This window comes from Alosa pseudoharengus, unplaced genomic scaffold, assembly GCF_046254945.1.
Source record: "Alosa pseudoharengus isolate Yale_2024_CS ecotype anadromous, Long Island Sound unplaced genomic scaffold, YU_APseudo_1.1 YU_APseudo_1.1_scf_8, whole genome shotgun sequence".
In the NCBI taxonomy this organism is placed as follows: Eukaryota; Metazoa; Chordata; class Actinopteri; order Clupeiformes; family Clupeidae; genus Alosa; species Alosa pseudoharengus.
Window position 1 is genome coordinate 30241374 of NW_027468870.1, and position 19192 is coordinate 30260565.

General features: G+C 41.9%; 2 protein-coding genes across 2 annotated transcripts; both read right to left on the reverse strand.

Annotated features, from left to right (window-relative positions):
* Positions 1-5306: 5306 nt before the first annotated feature.
* LOC143112694 (protocadherin alpha-C2-like) lies at positions 5307-10360 on the reverse strand. Its single transcript, XM_076274964.1, has 2 exons — positions 7943-10360; positions 5307-5330 (listed from the first exon to the last, which is right to left on the reverse strand). The coding sequence occupies exons 1-2, from the start codon at positions 10358-10360 to the stop codon at positions 5307-5309; spliced, it is 2442 nt and encodes an 813-aa protein (XP_076131079.1).
* A 2027-nt stretch (positions 10361-12387) lies between these two features.
* On the reverse strand, positions 12388-15534 carry LOC143112695 (protocadherin-10-like). Its single transcript, XM_076274965.1, has 2 exons — positions 13015-15534; positions 12388-12462 (listed from the first exon to the last, which is right to left on the reverse strand). Exons 1-2 carry the CDS (start codon positions 15532-15534, stop codon positions 12388-12390), a joined length of 2595 nt encoding a protein of 864 aa, XP_076131080.1.
* Positions 15535-19192: the final 3658 nt, after the last annotated feature.

Here is a 19192-nt window from a genome sequence, read left to right on the forward strand (position 1 = left end):
AGTGAATACAAGGGCATTGTGTATGTAGATATTGCCACATTCCACACTCCACTGAATGGAGTTTCACCATCGTTCACTTGCTGCAAACATGGAGACTGACTGAACACATAACTGTATAAAACAGAAAAAAACAACCTTTCAATGTGGTCTTCTTTCCATCTGAATGTGCACTCTTCTTTTGGATGTTTTACAACGGTTTGGGTCCCAGAATGATGGCAGATACTGTTGATTGTGCTTCGCCAAATGACATGAGGTCACTGCACCTTTCATTTGTATTTATCAGTTAGTTTTTAGTTTTCAGATGATCATTTCACCAACCCTTTCTCACCAGTGCTGACAAATATTATGTTGTTGAGTAATAACGTCATGACAGTTTACCAGACTTAAACATAAATCCCTTATTAAACTGTGCACTATAGGCAATACTGAATACCACAAACGTAAGATGTGTGGAAGTTAGAGGGATTTTAAATATAGTACATTCCATATGATGTTATTCATTAATAGCAAGAAATAGCAAACATACTTTACTCAATTTAAAGTTTAAACACTCTTTAGTCAGAGACATAATGGGTATCGTAGCAACACTGGGAGAGAAAGAGTGGATTTAGGCTCACTTCTCAGAGAGAGAGAGAGAGAGCGATGGTGGGAGGGGTTGCAGCAGCAGCAAGGTGCTGAGTTGTTTGAAACTGGAGCTCACTGCAGTGCACTGAGTGTCACTGAGCAGAAAGACAGATGTGTGCCTTTGAACACTATAAAACCACCATCATTTACACCCCAATATGCACAAGTATGATAGCACCTACCTCCAGTCTTACAGTGGACTTCATAGACCACGCAAACAAACTCTTATTGTAAATGGCAATATTATAAATGATGTAGATGACATGATCTTTGACATGATTTTTTGTCTTAATCCTCATTTGACAAAGGCAGTAGATACCCTGCAATATGTGTAAAAGGCCTTTTTTGTTTAGAGTAGGTATCGGGCAGTGACAAAACATTCATTCTACATATATGTCACATTGGTTGTCATGGTTACTTTGTAAGGGCAGTAATGCAAGTCAAGTCCAGGTTATTTATATAGCACATTTCATACACAATGGCAATTCAGTGTGCTTTAAGTAAGCAGTAAGCAATATGTTTTTCCCCCTTTTGGCAGCAAGCCAGGTCATAGCTCAGCCAAGACTTATTCATAGATATGGCTCAAAGTAGCTGCTGTTTAGAGTGGATGATGTGAATTCACATTTAACCGTTTCAGAATGGCCTCAGCACTGCATTCAAACTAAGAGCTACATTATTATTATTACTATTATTATTATTATTATTATTATTATCATCATAATACATTCTATTTATGAAGCGTTTTTCAAGAGATCAAAAGTCGCTTCACAAATTAAACAAAAATGCAAGCAATAACAAAACACTGCTACACAGTCAGACAAAAAGAAAATCAACGAGATGCAATACAATGACGTCAACGAGAACCAGTATAATGATAAACCTTTTATTCACTTTGCAGTATATACAAGCAGAAAATTTACAAAGCGGTAGAATAGCAGTAGTAAGGACAAAGGGAAGAGTACACTGTGCAGTTATTTTAATAAAAAAAAAACAGAAGGGCAACTAAAATCTTGCGACCATAGCAACCTGTCAATAAGATTAGTATGCCTTCACAGTCCACAGAAAGCCATGCAGGGATTCTGAGCAGTAAAAGAAATGTGAAACAGTCCCGACACCTAACTCAAGTACCTAACTTGTGTTTGTGTTCCACATGGCCCATCACCATCACCTGTCCTGAGCAAGAACTGGAAAGACCGAAGTGAGGCTGCTGGGGTTGGAAAACAAATCTTTTAAGAACACGGAGTAAAAAAGAGGGCAGCTGTGTGGAGTGGTTGCTATGTCAATGAAATGGTGCCCATTATGTACAGGTTGTAAGCTCAACTGACACCGACATTCACTCACACACACACACACACACACACACACACACATACAGAATCTTCATCCTCACGACAGAGTCATGTGCTACAAACCAGGTCACGGTATTTGGCTAAGAGGTGGCCAGCTTAGAGGGTCTGCCATTATTGCCTGGGATCTTGGCGAACACACAGATGGCCCTGGAGACTCTCTCTCTCTGCGTGGGAACGATTAATAACAACCTCAGACCGGAGCTACGGGCCCCTGTCCGCTCTGCAACAGAGCCAGAGATTTGGAAGCGGCTTGTGAGATTATTCTGTTTGGTGGATTTTGAACCCGGGTCGTTGTGAGCTTTCCGTCATGCCATAAGTGTGTGTGTGTGGGCCGACTCTAGGTGTGTCAGTGTTACTGACACAGTGACCATATGACAGGGCAGCTGTGTGTCTGGCTGGATTAGATCAAACATATGAGAATGATGAGAGAGATGGGAAAGAGAGAGAGAGAGAGAGAGAGAGAGAGTATAAAAAGGGAGAAGGTTAGGGAGAAGATAGAGAGAGAGAAAATAAACTGAAAAAAAACAACATGTTCAAGGGATTTACACATTTTTTGACATATTTCAATTTAAGTGACATTCCCTGCAGATATTAAAAACTAAATACATCGTCATGAGTTTTCTAAGTAGAGAAATCCCTCAGTCCTCTCTGCGTGAAAAGGGTTACAGCCATACAACACGCAACAACCTCACATGACCCTCATCTCTTACATGGAGACTTTAGCATCTTGGTTTTAGGCAGAAACATCACGTTAAAGCAGTATTTCAAAAAACGTTTCCTCATACAGCCTGAAATCAACTTTTCCTATTTTTGCGACATGGCAAATCATTATTCAACTTGTCCTTTTTTTACATAAGACATATAATAAGATATCATAATATTAAAAATAACAAATAAATACCATAATCAGACAATAACCAACATAACTGTGATATAGAAATGGGGAGTCTAAGGAAAATAAAGGAGAAAGAGAGAAAAAGAGAGAGAGAGAGAGAAAGAGAGAGAGAGCATTGGGGAGTCTTGGAGGAATCTAAACAGGAACAAATGACCCAGTTTTTTTCTGATGTGCTGTGCACCTTTCCTCCCTCCCCCGCTCCCTCTGTCACACTGATGGATGGCTTGTTTAACTCCTGCACGGATGATTCACGGCACAGACCAGGTGTGGAAATGTGCTCTACGTTCACTCGTGAGTCATCTCCCAAAAATGCTTCTTCTCTATAATATAAGCCCCATGATGATAAACTCCTTCTCTAAAACTAAATCTGACAAAGACGTTTCACCACTAACACAATCCTTTACACAATGCACTTGATATGGAAAAAGCAGCTTTCAGAGGGATTTGCTCTGTCAAACTTTATCAGAATTAAAGCAACATTCTGTCATTTTAACAGCTCACCTGTTGTGCGATGGCAAGAACCCCAGTAAATTAGGATTGCTGAACTCCAGTAAATTAGGATTACTGAACCCCAATAAATTATGATTATTGAACCCCAGTCTGCACTGAGCATATCAATGGATGGGATCCTGGCCTTTACAGGAATCCTAAACTCTTGCAGTATGCAACGGATAAAGATGTGCTATTTTAACTTTTGTTGACGTATGTATTTTCCCTCAAACAAATAGATTATTCATTTCACTGTCATAATAAAATGTTTGTAAAGATAAATGGCACTTTGATATTGTAAAGCCCATGTTTGAAGCGCAGATGAAATTGCACAATGAGCACTTAACGCTCCTATATTATCATTCATATTAAAACAATGTAAATTATGACTTAGCCAATACTGTTTCAATTAACAAAAATCTTTTGCACTGTTAATGCAAATTGAATAACAAAGTACTTACATTTATACATTACTTTCTTTAGTTAAACAGTCTTTTAAAATGTGTGTCACTATGGTTCTATACTGTGGATGTTAGAATAATGACTTCATGGTTTTATTGATTTAAAAACTACAGGAAGTAGCTGGCATATTGTCACAGTGCAAATAGCTGTGAGTGTAACACTGAACCTGTATGGCACAATGGCACAGGAAGCCTTTTTTTCTTTTACAAAAGCTACGTAATGCTTATGCTCCCTGGACCTGCATTAATATGAAGTCAGCCAGTGGTTCTGTGTTTTGCTTGTACTCCATGTGATCTCCTCCACAATGTCTGTGGTGTTATTTTTTGGTTATTTCTGGTTAAATAACATACCATTCTGTACCTTACCGTACCTTTATATTGTACTTTAAGCACGGGCCGTGGTGGCTGTGGCCTGGCGTTTTAATGCTGGCCTGAGATTTGATTCTCTGCCGTACAGGGCATAGATGGGCTCATAGAAAAAAGACTAGACAAGAAGAATCTACAATGTCTGTCTCCAAGGGTGCATGTTTCTCAGCAGCCCAGTTAAATGCACTTAAGGGTCATAGATAGTATCCAGTAGTTTAGATAGTTTAATATATATATACCTGCCCAACACCTAGATGGCTACTAGTATGGCCAAGCACCGGACAACCTTAAAGGTTTGAAATGCTTCTGCTAGTGATTCATAATCCTATTACTTGATCTACTAGTATAGGAATCATGAACCACGTCTTATAGATTTGTCACAGAACTATAAGCTGTGACCTAAGACCCTGTGGATTTGTACAGATTTGATATTTTCACTGTAATCTGATACTTATCATTACAAACAATATGGTGAAACATGGAGAAATGTTAAAATACACATCTCTGTGACCACTGTCTGTTAGATACAGTCAAGCATTATGAAAGCTGTATGCCTAAGATGACTCAGCATGTACATCTTTTTTGGTGAAACACTTTAAATATATACATAAGTAAGGCTTTACATTAATGCTCCAATAACTAACATAAATCCAACCACCCCCAACCTTCAGAATTTATAAACAATTTTGAATGGTAACATCTGCTGGTTATGTTTTTTATGTTAAATAAAACATTGTCTTCTATCAGTGCATCCAGCATTTCTGAACTAATATCATTCAATTCATAAGTTAATTAACCCAACGTTATTTATGTTAGTTAAGGGAAATTTCATGCAAAGCATTACCTGTGTATTTACAAATGTACGTTTGCAGCTTCTGCTGTTGCCATGCAGCATCATGCTTGATGGGAGATATTGAGGGCATCTTTCATCTTACTGAGGTAACTGTTTGACTGTCTCTCTCATATCAGAGGTCCACTGAGCTCCTCCTTCAGAAATATGAAGAGTAGAGTTTTTTGTGACATTATTGGGAAGGGATGGAAGTCATCTTAGTGCAGAGAGAGAGAGAAAGAGAGAGACAGAGAGAGAGAGACAGAGAGAGAGAGAGAGCTGGCATTTTGGGGTCATGGCAGGTCGCTGCTTGACTCCTGCAAATTAAGAAAGCAAGAAATATAATTATCCTGGAGGAGCAGACCCAGACACAAAGTACAGACAGATATCAGGGGGACAGCAGATTCCATGCAGCTAGCAGCAAATGGATTCCTATGCTGGGGCATGGCTGGTCACCATAGCTTCCAATCAAATGAGTGGAATCACTACATCAGTCAACCACATTCAATGTCCCATCACTTTCATGCATTTGACTGAACCACTACAATATCTACAATGCCATTATACATACATTAATTATTTACATGTTTGTTTTCTTTATTTATTTTCCAGGGGTTAGACTCACTAGCTATCAGGCGTAATTGTCCAAGAATAAAATGTAAGGGTAAATAAAGAAGGAACACAGGGTCATGTGTCGTACAGACATGCCATGCAAAATCTCCCTTTTCTAGAGAAGCCGACAGACAGCACTGTTTAGAGGCCAGTGGTCACGCGAAGTGATTGCCTTTGACTGCTGTCTACGCATATGCTTTCAACTACCAAGCTGGTGATCATTTAAGTAGCACCCCCACAGCATACTACGAGGGTACTGATGTTTTAAGAGGAAAGAGATATAACCTATCCTGTCGAGCGTGACCCGCTTTTTTTTGTCTCAACACTTGTTCTCTACCAACAACAACTGTCTGATTAGGATCCAATCTCTTGTCCCTGCCAACCCCCCTGATCACAGTGTTTTAATTTACCACTAAGATGGGCCTGATCCCAGCTATCACAGTGGGATTGTTTTCTCGCTTCAGTGAGAATTTACAATCTGCTTTTAACTGATGAATGTCTGAATACCATCAGTGATGGTTTATGTTAAATATTTTTTTCTGTAGTTTACTGCTTCCATTCTCTCATTTTTTTTCCATCAGCCTTTTTTCTCTGAACAGATATATGGCATTCAGAATGAATAACATAAAGAAAACAAACTGGAGTTTAACCCAGGTCTACTTTCCATACATAAAAGGGGCCAAATATAGAGTAAAACCAAGGGTGCAAGAGTAAAGTTCAGGGAAGGAGAACAAAATCGACCATTTCCCCTTTAGGTTGTTTAGGTGAGAACAAATTGAGGGTGGGGGGGGATAAGTAAGGGGTTTCAAAGGGACAAAAGGTCAAGGGAATGGACAAAATATTCATCTCTACCACACCAAATCACAGAGCTCCTACGACACCGAGTCAGCAACCAGCATACCTCCAGCTGCAGAATGGGCTTCCTTTCATTTTGAGTACTTCAGAACAGAAAAAGAAACAAGCGTTGTCATGGTTACAATCAAACAGAAGTAAGCACATTTAGGGCAACATGCACACTTGTGTGCACAGGCACACACACACACACATAGTACACATGCTCAGACACATGTACATAGACAAGTAAAAAATAAACTGATAATACTTCCTTAGACAACTACACAAAAACACAGCACATATCTGACTGTGTGTGTGTGTATGTGTGTGTGTTTTATCAAGTTTTGCATTTGCCAGGCAGCTTATCCTGACAACCAATATAACCAATGGGTCAAAGTGGCGGCGGGTCAAGCAAAAATTAACATAACAGTTAATAAGTAAGGGATAACGCCGGTCATTATCGGGAAATAGGTCCCGACAAGGCCACGCAGCGGTCAGTTATACTTAGCAACGGTCTGTTATTGAGAAATAGCAGACCACCGAACGTTGGGAAGGCCCATTCAAGTGAATGGAGCATTCTTCAGCATTATGAGGAGCCGTGTAATAAGAGAGTATAAATACTCATGACATGATTTGACCTACACTGGTTACTGCCTCAATATAGCATATTTTTCCACTTCAGGAACAGCTTCTAGAAACAAATATACTGTCGGAAAATCTGGGGTTTTCTCTGTGATGCATCTGACTGTAGAGGTATTAGGATTACTAATGTTGGTAGAGGTGCAAATGGTCTCTTGCTAATGTTAATGTGATCAGGAGCGTAATGGAACATCATTGTGTGTGTGTATGTGTTTGTCTGTAAGGATGTGTGAGTGATAGCAACCATGTAGGAAGAACAAAACCTAGTTACAGTGAATATTTATGTATTTGTGTATATACATCTATGTATCTATCTAAGAATAGATCTGAAAGTAATGTGAAGATGTCAGGTAAAAATAGATCACTTCAACAGAAATTTTTTTTTGTTTGGAACTGCTTGTTTGGAAATGCTCCCTCAATTTCTCACACACTCTCTGTATCTCACTCAGACAAACACATACTCTCTCAACAAACAAATACACATTGACACAGCCACAAACCAATACATGCACACCATTCTCCCAAAACATACATTTTTGATGCTTTGAGATGCTCTAAGATCATTTGAAAGAGACACAATTTCAGTGATGCATCGCTTGATTTCAACTAAATGTCTTCTCAAAAGGAAACTGAAAGAAAATAGAGACCTTTTCAATTCACCATGGACTGTGAGGAATTGAACACTATGCTGTGTGTGTGTGTTTGTGTGTGCGTGTGTGTGTGTGTGTGTGTGTGTGTTTGTGTGTGTGTGTGTGTGTTTCCCTGTAGAACTGTCCAAGTGATTTCATTGTATAATTCTTTTCATTTCAAGGGCAGAATCATCATCATGTCCACCACCACATACCTGTAACGTGGAGGACCGTGATTCGCTGGTCGTCGTAAGGGCCATGCTCCTGGGTATGCTGGACACGAAGTAGCCGGCGCCGTTGGGCAGCGGCTGCCTCACCACCACCTTGCCCTTCCGGGTCTCGGCCAGGAACAGGCTGTACCAGTAGGCATCGCTGGAGATCAGTGTGGAGTCGGCGATGGTGGAGTTCCTCTGACTGGCCACGCTGTTCCTGTTGGATGGCGGCTTGGTCGGCTTGGGCTTCTGACACTTCAGCACGATGATGACCAGGATGGTGATCAGCAGCAGGAAGGACACTGACCCCAAGCCGATGACCAGGTACAGATTTAAGTCGGTGAAAAGGTCGTAGTGAAGAGGGATCTCCGTGGTTTCTGAGAATTCGGTGACCACCTGCTCCACAGTGGTGATCTTTATGGTGACCGTGGCGGAGAGGGGAGGGTCACCGTTGTCCCTGGCGGTGATGACCAGTCGCTGGTAGCGGGGATCTCTGTAGCTGAACATGCGGGTGGTCCGCACCTCACCGTTGTACTGATTCAGGCTGAACAGGGTGGCGTCCGTCACCTGGAGGAACTGATAGGTGATGCGTGAGTTCTGCACGGAGTCTGCATCCAGAGCGATGACTTTGGTGAGGAGTGAACCTTTCTCGAAGGACCTGGGGATGACCTCCTCGATGACTGTCCCTTTGGCACTCCAGGGGGACACGATTTGTGGGGTGTTGTCATTCTGGTCCAGGATGATGATGTGGACGGTCACATTGCTGCTCAGTGGAGGAACCCCAGAGTCCCTTGCCTCGATGTGGAACAGATACTCCCTCTCTCTCTCATAGTCAAATGTCTTGAGTGCGTACAGGTTACCATTCTCCGGATTGATTGAGAAAAGCATGGACATGGATGTGTTGGCAATCATCTTCTCCATAATGAAGTAGACAAGATACTGGTTTTCGTTCAGGTCGGGATCATGAGCCGAGAGCGAGCTCAATAGTGTCCCAGGCTCATTATTCTCCATGACATGGATAGTGTAGAAAGACTCTGGGAATTGGGGCGCGTTGTCATTGACATCCAGTATTTCTAATCTTATTGTCTCATTGTCGGACAGAGATGGTGTGCCCCTGTCTTTGACTTTAAATGTAATGTCATAATTGGCGACTCTCTCACGGTCCAAAGGTTCAGACACAAGCAAAGAAAAATACTCCTCAGAGGACTTGTTGAGTAGGAAGGGTAGATTAAATCTATCATGGATAGTTAAATCCACTTTACCATTATCTCCCGAATCTCTGTCACTTACACTCACAACAGCTAACACTGTTCCTACAGCAGCATTTTCCTCTATTGACCTCTTCAGAGATTTGACTGTAATTTCAGGATGGTTGTCATTTAGATCTGTGATAAACACCAGTATTTTACATTGTCCAGAGAGAGGTTGCTGACCCTTGTCTTTTGCTTCAATGTACATTTCAAAACTTTTAATCTCCTCAAAGTCAATCACTCCTTTTACTCTGATTTCTCCTGTGTTCGAATCTAAGGAAAATTTCTCCTGGGTCTTCTCGGATGTGTACAAAGTGTACGAATATGTCAGCTCTGCGTTTGAACCCTCGTCCTTATCTGTTGCGTTAAGTTTCATTACTAAAGTACCGGCTGATGCGTTTTCAATTAAGTCGACAGAGTAAACTTGCCTGTCAAATTGAGGGGCGTTGTCATTCGTATCCAGAATCTGAACTACAATGCTGGCAGTACCGGATCGCGGAGGGTCCCCACCGTCTACAGCTGTCAGAATGAGATTGTGAATAGCCTGCTTTTCCCGATCAAGCTCCTTTTTTAAAACTAAATCTACATATTTGGTCCCATCACTTCCCGACTGTAGGTCAATGGTGAAATGTTCGCTCTGGCTTAAATAATACGTTTCAATTGAATTCTTGCCCACGTCCATATCTACGGCGTTTGTAATAGAGAATCGTTCACCTGGTGACGCAGACTCCGAAATATCTAAGTGCATTGTTTCTCTCCTAAACTGAGGTGCATTGTCATTTATGTCCAGAATTTCTAATTCAACGTTAAATATACGTACCGGATTCTCAATTATGACATCCATTTTGAGAAAACAAGATGATACAGTCTTTGTCGGGCACAGATATTCTCTGTCTATCTTTTCCAGAATAAACATATCCCCGGTCTCTTTGTTGATATCTAGATATCTCTTGTTGATGTCTTGAATGATATCGAGCTTCACGTTTCGTACTCCAAGGCTGCTAATGTCGAGTCCAAGATCTGTGGCTAGATTTGCAATAACGGATCCCACCTCGATTTCTTCGGGGATGGAATACCTTGTAACCGACAAAGCCAGGCTCCACACTGCAGCGAACAGTAGGAAAGCGTACAGCCTCCTCTTCCTGGGAAGCATTATTGAGAGAGGATCCATTGTAGCGTGCAAAATATTTGAATTTACCTAATGCATTTGCTTGTCGGTGCAGAGAGGCCAGCCCGTCTCATGCAGGGCTGCTAAAAACGAGCTCTGAGATTGTGCAGCATGTTTTATAATGATGTTCGAAAGCAGGAGCGAGCCGCCACCGCATGCTCTATGTCCCATCAGACTGTCATGGCTTCCTCCGATGTGCAGATCACAGCTATAGGCTGAAAGAGCAGCGACACCGTGTGAACATACACTGAGCAACGAGGTTTCAAATTTACTCCTAATTTCACCAACACGTACAAAATCCTCTGGTGTTACTAAAAATATATTTAGGGGAACTGCGGGGATAATTGCACGCGAGCTTTTATAGCGATTACACAATGCCACAATGCATATTTGTACTAACACTCACAGGATAGTACAATCGTCATGTAAGACTTTGTTGGACCATAAAGTTTGACTATTCGCTGAAGAAAAAGCAGTGACGAACCACCACGTTCTAATGTTTCATGTATGCAAATAATATTTACTTGAATTACTTCAGCACCCAAGTGGGTGAACAGCGACAAAGAAGTAGTCTAAATGTCTGCTGATCAGTATTCAAACTATTTCAGCTGTTATTGTATATTAATTCACATGGTTCTGTAACAATGTGAAAATTAACAGCAAAAAACACTGTGCTTATATTTCTTAATTGAACGAATTTCAATATTCGTTCGAGGTATGACCGATAACTTTTCGAAAACAAAATCACCTTTAACTGTAACACACGTATAAATAAACCTGCAAACAAAAGATAATGCCACTACAACAAATACTGACAACATGATTCAGTGCAATATGAAGCATTTGTTACATTTATTGTTAGAGTTAATGCCAATATTACATATAAAATTGCAGAATAACTACTGTCAAGGAATGCATGATGCAAAAATTGTGGATTATTATCTTCTGCATTGTCGTAATTGCCCTTTAAACAATCATCAATGTATGATCATCGATAGACCCAATTTAATTTGATCACCATAGCACTGAGAATAAAATAATTACAATATCGAAAATATATACAAAGTTCAGAACACTGTTACTTTTGCAAAAGTGAAAAACGTAAGTATTGCTTATATTAAATACATTTATAACATAGCCTACTACCTTACGAGACAGGTGAGTTTGCGGGAATAAGTTCAATGTTAAGTAAATAGTTGTTGTTTTCAAGTTGCTGTCCAGTAGCTGGGGTTCATTTGAAAAGGTCGTTGGTTATTACAGGGTCCTCTTTCTGTTCATAATTAGAAATGAGCTTCTTCTTCTTCTTCCCAAACGTAGAGAAAGAGTTGTATACGTCTAGGGTGTCACAATTGGCGAGCTTGATGGTGCACTGCATGGATGCAGTGCCCGGGATGTAGACGTTGTGCTGGTAGTCAGGCGATGGTTGGGCTGTACTTTGCTGAGGGTACCTGGGCGTCCAGCATCGGTTGGGTATCCCACCCACTTGTGAGGACATGGTCATCTTGTAGTCTTTGGAGAGAAAACATGTACATACATATTAAGTAAGCCTTATCAGTATATGTCACAAATCAATCAAACAGCACGCAGTGGCATACACTGGAGTTGAATATGAAAGTATATGACTTATTTGTAAACATAGCCTGGTGTGTCAGAGAGAGAGAGAGAGTGAAGAGACGGGATACCTCGCATGTGACTCCCCCATGTCCAGTACTGTGGCCCCATAGAATTTGTGAAACTGTCTGGATCATGCGTAGGCCTGCGCTGTAGGGTCTTGCCCATATGAGCTAAGCCCGTAGTGCTGAAAATCGACAGGGATTTGAAAGAAATTGAATTAAACTTGTATTACTGTGTTATAATTTTTACAGCCAGTCAGTATAAATAAATATTGTGTGTGTGTGTGTGTGTGTGTGTGTGTGTGTGTGTGTGAGAGAGAGAGAGAGAGAGAGAGAGAGAGAGAGAGAGAGAGAGAGGTGTGCATGTGTGTCTCTGGAAGGTGAGAAGTTTTATATATACTGTTTTAGCATTTTCGTTTACCTCTTGTGTGCATAATTATATTGATTCTTTGTCAAGGTCCAGTCCTTGTCTGCCGCTGCTGCCGCCACGAACTGCATATTTGGAGACAGGAAAACAGGATCAATTATCAACTAGTTTACTTACTTACTATTACTAGTGGTCTAGACTGTCGGCCTGTTATTTATTCATTCACTTATTACCCATTGCATATGTGCTAATGCATCAGAGAGGCTGAGTATTTATATGTTTACTTATTCATGTTACTGTGGAAAAAGCTCTGGTTTAGGGATTTCACAGTCTAGTTCACCTGAGTACTTGTCAAATCAGATTGTTCATGAAAAGTAGAAATCAGAAATGCCTGAAGAAATAATTATACCTGTGTGTAGTGTACTACAGTAACAATGCACATGTCATTTAATTAAGTTAACTATTTGGTTGTCTCGTCCCTCAGTCAAAATATGTGTGCGGATTCGTACTAAAAAATCCTCGTGGGGTGATTTACACATTGTCCCTGCCTTTTGCGCTCCAGTATGCGCTCTGACAAAGCTCATAAGCTCATGAATTAAATAATGCAACAACAATGCAATGCTGAATTATCCCACATTTTATCAGATTGATTTTATATTTTCAATGTTGTTATTTACCTCATTTGGAGAGGTGCTTCCATTGTTCGTCAGACGGTGTTGTGGTGGGCTCCATGTAGATGTTGACCGGTCGACCCCCTTCGTGTTATTTCGGAGCGTTGAGACTGTTGGGCTGCATGGCTTTAGGAAGGTAAAGTCACTCTTAGATGATTCCGGTGTCAAGCACATTTTGTAGCAGTAGTTCTGGTCGAGTGCACTGGTACCATTTACCTCTACGTGGTTCGTGGGTCCTTTGGTTCCCGAGGATATCTGCACGTTCAAGTTGGACTTTTTAATGACTTCTGTGGAGGAGGCCTCCGAGCGGTAGCCGCAGCACGAGCTGACGGATAGGGTGCATCCCCGGATGGCATGTTTGTCCCTGTATGCCTTAATTGCAGTTAGGACAATAATAGCCACCAGAAATGTGAATGAAATTGCGCCCAGGGATACTATTAAGTACAACGTTAGATTCGGGTCGAACTGGGGGCCAAGCGCAAGGTCGCCGAAATCTGGCAAGGTTTCTGGCACGCTGTCAACAACTGACAATATGATGGAGGCAGTGGCCGACAGGGGTGGCTGACCGTTGTCCTTCACCAGAACGACAAGTTTTTGCCTCGCGGGGTCCTTTTCTACCAGTCGGCGAATTGTTCTGATCTCCCCTGTATACAAGGCCACGGTAAATAGGGTTGGGTCCGACGCCTGGAGGATCTGGTAAAACAGACGCGAGTTTTGCCCCGAGTCTGCGTCCACAGCTTCGACTCTAGTCACTAAATAGCCGGAATCGGCTGACCGTGGAACAATCTCAGTCGCCGCTGTTCCATTTTTTGGTACAGGAGCCACAATCATCGGCGCATTGTCATTTTGGTCTAAAATAAAAACATTTACAGTAACATTTGCGCGTAACGGTGGAAAGCCAGCATCCTGCGCTTGTACAGTTATTTGAAAGTTTCTAAGATGCTCATGATCAAATGAGCGCAGTGCATACAGATTTCCATTATCAGAGTTAACTGAAACATAGGTGGATACAGGCATTCCTTGAATATCACCCTCCAAAATAGTATAGGATATATATGAATTTTGATCCGAGTCTGGATCCGTAGCTGATACCGAGCATATGGATGCACCCGGGGCATTATTCTCGGTTAAGTAAACTGTGTAAGAAGGTTGCTTGAATCGAGGAGCATTGTCATTGATGTCAGATACCTGAACCACAATAGTTTTACGGGTGTATAGCGGTGGAGTGCCCATGTCTCTTGCAGTTAGAGTTATATTGTATTCGGGTGTGGTTTCCCTGTCAAGAAAATCACATGTCACTAAGGTGTAATAATTTCGGAAAGATGAGTGGAGTTGAAAAGGGACGTGGTGGGGAATCTCACAGTCAACATTTCCGTTTTCCCCGGAATCCTTATCCATTACGCTTATAACGGCTATCACTGTACCGGGTTGCGCGTCCTCTTGAACTGGCGTGGATACAGAGGTGAGGATAACCTCGGGAAGGTTGTCATTGACGTCTAAAACATTTACCATGACTTTACAGTGCACGGCCACCGCTGATGGACCCTTGTCTTTTGCCTGGACATATATCTCGTACATTTTTGCCTTTTCATAATCCACGACTCCTTTGACTTTAATTTCGCCGGTGCGTGCGTCTACGGTGAACAGTTCTCGTACTCTCATCGGCGCGTGCCCGCTGAATGAGTATGTGATGTCCCCATTTGGACCTTCATCCAGGTCTGTTGCATTGAGTTTAATTACTACAGTACCTTTTGGGGCGTTTTCAGCCAGTCTAACTCTATAGAAAGACTGGTCGAACACAGGTGCGTTATCATTTGCGTCGAGAACTGTTATATTTATTACTGTGGTACCAGACCGCTCTGGAGAACCTCCATCCACCGCGGTCAGAACCATCTGATGTAATTGCTGGTGCTCCCTGTCTAGTGGGTTCTCCAGAATAAGCTCTGCAAACTTACTGCCGTCACTGCGTGTCTGAACGTCTATGGAAAAGTATTCATTTACGCTCAAAAGGTAGGAGTCCAGCGAGTTAGTACCGACATCTAGATCCTGTGCGCTCTCAAGCGGGAATCGAGATCCTGGGACGGCCGACTCGGATATATCCAAGTTGAATTCGCTCCAAGGAAAACTTGGTGCATTATCGTTCACGTCAAGAATTTCGACTTCCACCCTGTACAACTCTAAAGGATTCTCAATAACGACTTGCAAGTGAAAAGAACAAGATGGGTTTTGTTCGCACAGCTCCTCCCGATCAATGCGCTCATTAACAAACAAAACACCGTTCTCCAAGTTCACCTCTAAATACTGCTTCTTTGAGCCTGAAACAATTCTGAACCTTCGTGCAGACAGTTTGTTGACGTCCAAGCCTAAGTCCTCTGCTATATTTCCGACAAAAGCCCCATGTTCCAATTCCTCGGGAATGCTATATCGGATCTGTGCCAGAACCAGATCCAAGACAGAGGCAACCAGCGCCAAGCAGGTCAGGTGTCCTGTCCAGAAGCAAAATCGCCCGGCGCGCCGCAGTTCCATCACAGCTTCCACTGCGCTACTGGAGATAAGGCAAAGTGCGCTTCATGCACTCTAAATTTATTCAGACACAAAACAATCACACCAAGTTCCTCATTGTCAGTTTTCCAAACTCGTGCATTTTTTAAAAGGTTTTTCTGTCTTGTGAAATAGCCGACACGAGCTGTAAATGTTCCTAGACCTACTGGAGAGCGTGCGTGCTGTCCGGTTGAGAATGAGTGTGGATGGATATGCAAGTGAGAGACAGGATTGGAGGGCAGGAGTGAGAGGGGTGGTTTAATGCAGGTCGCAAGTCGTATCCATGCCTCGCCTCGGATAAAGTAGGCTATTCGAAGTGTCTAATCGCTATAATCTCTCTCTCTCTCTCTCTCTCTCTCTCTGTCTTTGTCTCTCTCCCTCGCTCTCTGCATGTGTGTGTATGTGCAAGATATTTTTCCCCCTCCTGATATGAGCTACACCGTGAGAAATAAGACTTTGGAGCTGCTCTCTCAGAACTGTGTCAGGGTAGTATCAGTTTCTCCTCCCGAGTATCATTGCTTCAGTCCGGAGATAACACCCACATCCCCTCCTCTTAACCCTCATCCCGTCTGCTCCAAAAAGAGTAAAAATCCCCTTGTTTTAAATAAGCACAAAACACAATCTGTCCACCGAATGAAACCACAGCAGATGGCCGGTTCTCAGAGAGCCCGTGCGCTTTTAATTAATGTAGTGGAGATTAGAGAGCAGTATCCCGGATCATTAGCGAACAGAGGAATTAAAATGTTTTGTGAAAAAATAATCCCAGTGCTCTCGGCGGGATGAACAGCACTATCTGTGGGCTTCTATTACATTTGTCCACATTCCATTACTTTAAGTGCATTCTCAGTCACATACCCAAATAGGAAACAACCGAACTTTAAATCCGGCACAAAGACAAACACATTAATGCATGAGACAAAAAATAAGTGGTATGCACACTTCCAGACATGCACGTGCCAGCACGAAAAGTAAAAACATCACGACTTCACTTCACACAGAGACAGACATCTGTAGCCTACACTAGGAGAGAGAACTGAATCTTTGATTTCCCTCGTTTATTTGACTGAATACTAACAAAACATGTCTGCAAGAATATGAAACCAGTTTGTTCCCTTCATTCAATCACTGAATTCACCACAGGGTGCTGTCTGAGTCAATTTAGATACTGTTAATGTCACCAATTGTATATCGCATAGAGTAGATTATGCTTAAATTAAAAGAACGGTGAATTACAACAATAATATAGTAGACATATAATAAGCATAAACTTATATATAATAGCCTATATATAATAATAACTTTATAACATTCATAATAGTCTAACTCGCAATTGCAGATAATGAATCTGAAAAGCCTTTGGAACAAATGCTTTCGCATGACAGCGTTTGGGTTTCGGGGACACCCCAGGCACTGGTGGCGCACCATACGCGAGACAGATGTGCGCGCTAATTGCTGGGTCTTGTAACCTACTTTGGAAACGAACGTCTTAAGATGTTTCCGAAAAAAGAAAACCGTATCTGTCACAATAATTTTTTATTCAAAAGACTGTATCTGTGTGAATTGTGTAGCGCATTTAGCCTATATTGGGCCGACTGTCTAAAACCATCTTGCCACCACACGCCACCCTGCGGACTGCATGTGGGAATTGTCTTCATTTCAAAGCATACGCATGGACAGCCTGTGCATCTGAGCAGCTAATGGGATTTTAAACCATAATTCACCTTTCCACAATCAAGGGGTTGAGGAGCCCATTTGACCTTGGTGTGGCTTAAGCCTTGAGCTCACTGATGCCAACGTCACGATAATAAACAACGTCTCTTGAGATGTTAGAAGCTTAATATTGGCCCTTCATATTGGTGTGCTTTCAGAAGCATTCTTGTGTTGATGAACACCACTGAACTTTTGCCTCTCCAATCACTCCACCAATCTGTCATTACCCACGTATATATCACGTAAGCGTTTCCCTATTTCTAATAAAATACTGCAATTATGAAATCGGGATTAAGCTACATTAAGAAACAAACTCAAGCCTCTAACGAACGAGTCTACTTGACATGCCGCTACCAGTGCATGTCTCCGGGGGGTCGGAAGAATTTGTCTGCTATGGGGGAGGGGAGTTGGGGCAATGTTGTGATAGAATGTGATTGAATGAGGGAAAATACTTTTGGACAACTGGCGTTGTCTTGTATTAACCACTAGGTGGAAGCAGAGACCACTAGTTAGAATCCTTTAGTTCCATCTTGTGGCCAATCAATTTATTGCATTCATTTCACCCATATTGAAGAAGCATTCGAAGAATGTAGTCTGCCATTTGGACCTCTAGCATATAGTTGTCCTTAATGGAGTCTGCAGTCTATTTGCATCACACATTTTCTTGTGTGCACATGTTAGACACTGCATTATGCCTCTGATTCTTTGTGGAGTAGACTTTGGTGGTGTGTAGGAGAGCTTTGACAACATTTAAAGATTGTATTGTGGGTGTATGTTAGTGGGTTGTGTGAGTATGGTAGCGGGTTGTGTAAGTGATAGGCTACATAAAGCATTTGAGATACTTTGACAAATCCATATGTATGGGGTCCTTGAAAGTGTTTACCTATATACTTCTACTTATTCATCTGGCTGATGCTTTTATCCAAAGTGACTTACAATTATTACAAGGGTCATGCTAACCAGAGCAACTTGGGGTGCCTTGCTCAAGGGCACGACAGTGGCAGCCGGAAATTGAACCCACAACGTTTCTGGGTACTGCATGCTGGCCAGCTCCTTAGCCACTATGCCATCATCCGCCCCCAAGTGTTTATGAGAAGTCTACTATTGTGCTTCACATTAACTACCATGCTCTCACAAAGTATAAGAAGGGTAACTCAAACGCATGAGAGAGAAACACGTGAGAGAGAAAGGGAAAGCAAAATAAGATGTGATGTGAGCACTGGCTTGTGTTAGTAGTGATGTACTTCTGCCATTTGACGGTACCAGATTTGTTCTCTGACTCTGCATGATACATAGACTTAAAGGGTTAATAGCAATGTGCCATCCTGCAACATTTTGTAACATTTTTGTTGATGGTTTAAAGAAGGATACAAAGTTAGCAGTAATACTTTGGTGTACTTTTCCCAAATTCCACTTAATCAAATGGAATGTACTGACCAAACCTCTCTCTCTCTCTCTCTCTGTCTTTGTCTGTCCCTCGCTCTTTCTCTCTCCTCTCTCTCAGCTACTGACATCCTTCTTCTGGTCAGTCCAACATCTAATCAGGGGCAATGAAAGAGTTCTCTTCAATGTCCATACAGCTGACTGACACATCTGGAACCAAGTGCCTCTTGCGCAGCAGCGTATTCTTTAAATCTGTCATTCTGTAACCAGCCTAAAGAGTGAAGCCTACAAATGAACTCAATGACCGTTTCATTGCTATGGCCAAGATGGTATGTAGACCCCGCACTCTGCCGACTATGCTTTGCCTTTTGACATGAAAGTAAATTCACAAATTACATTCTGAACACACATTGGATTACACAATCAAATATATTGATGCCAGCAGTTAGATGCACACAGTGACCTCACACACGCGTGCACGCACATGCACATACGGACACACACATACACACATACGCACATGCACACAGACGGACAGACGGACACACAC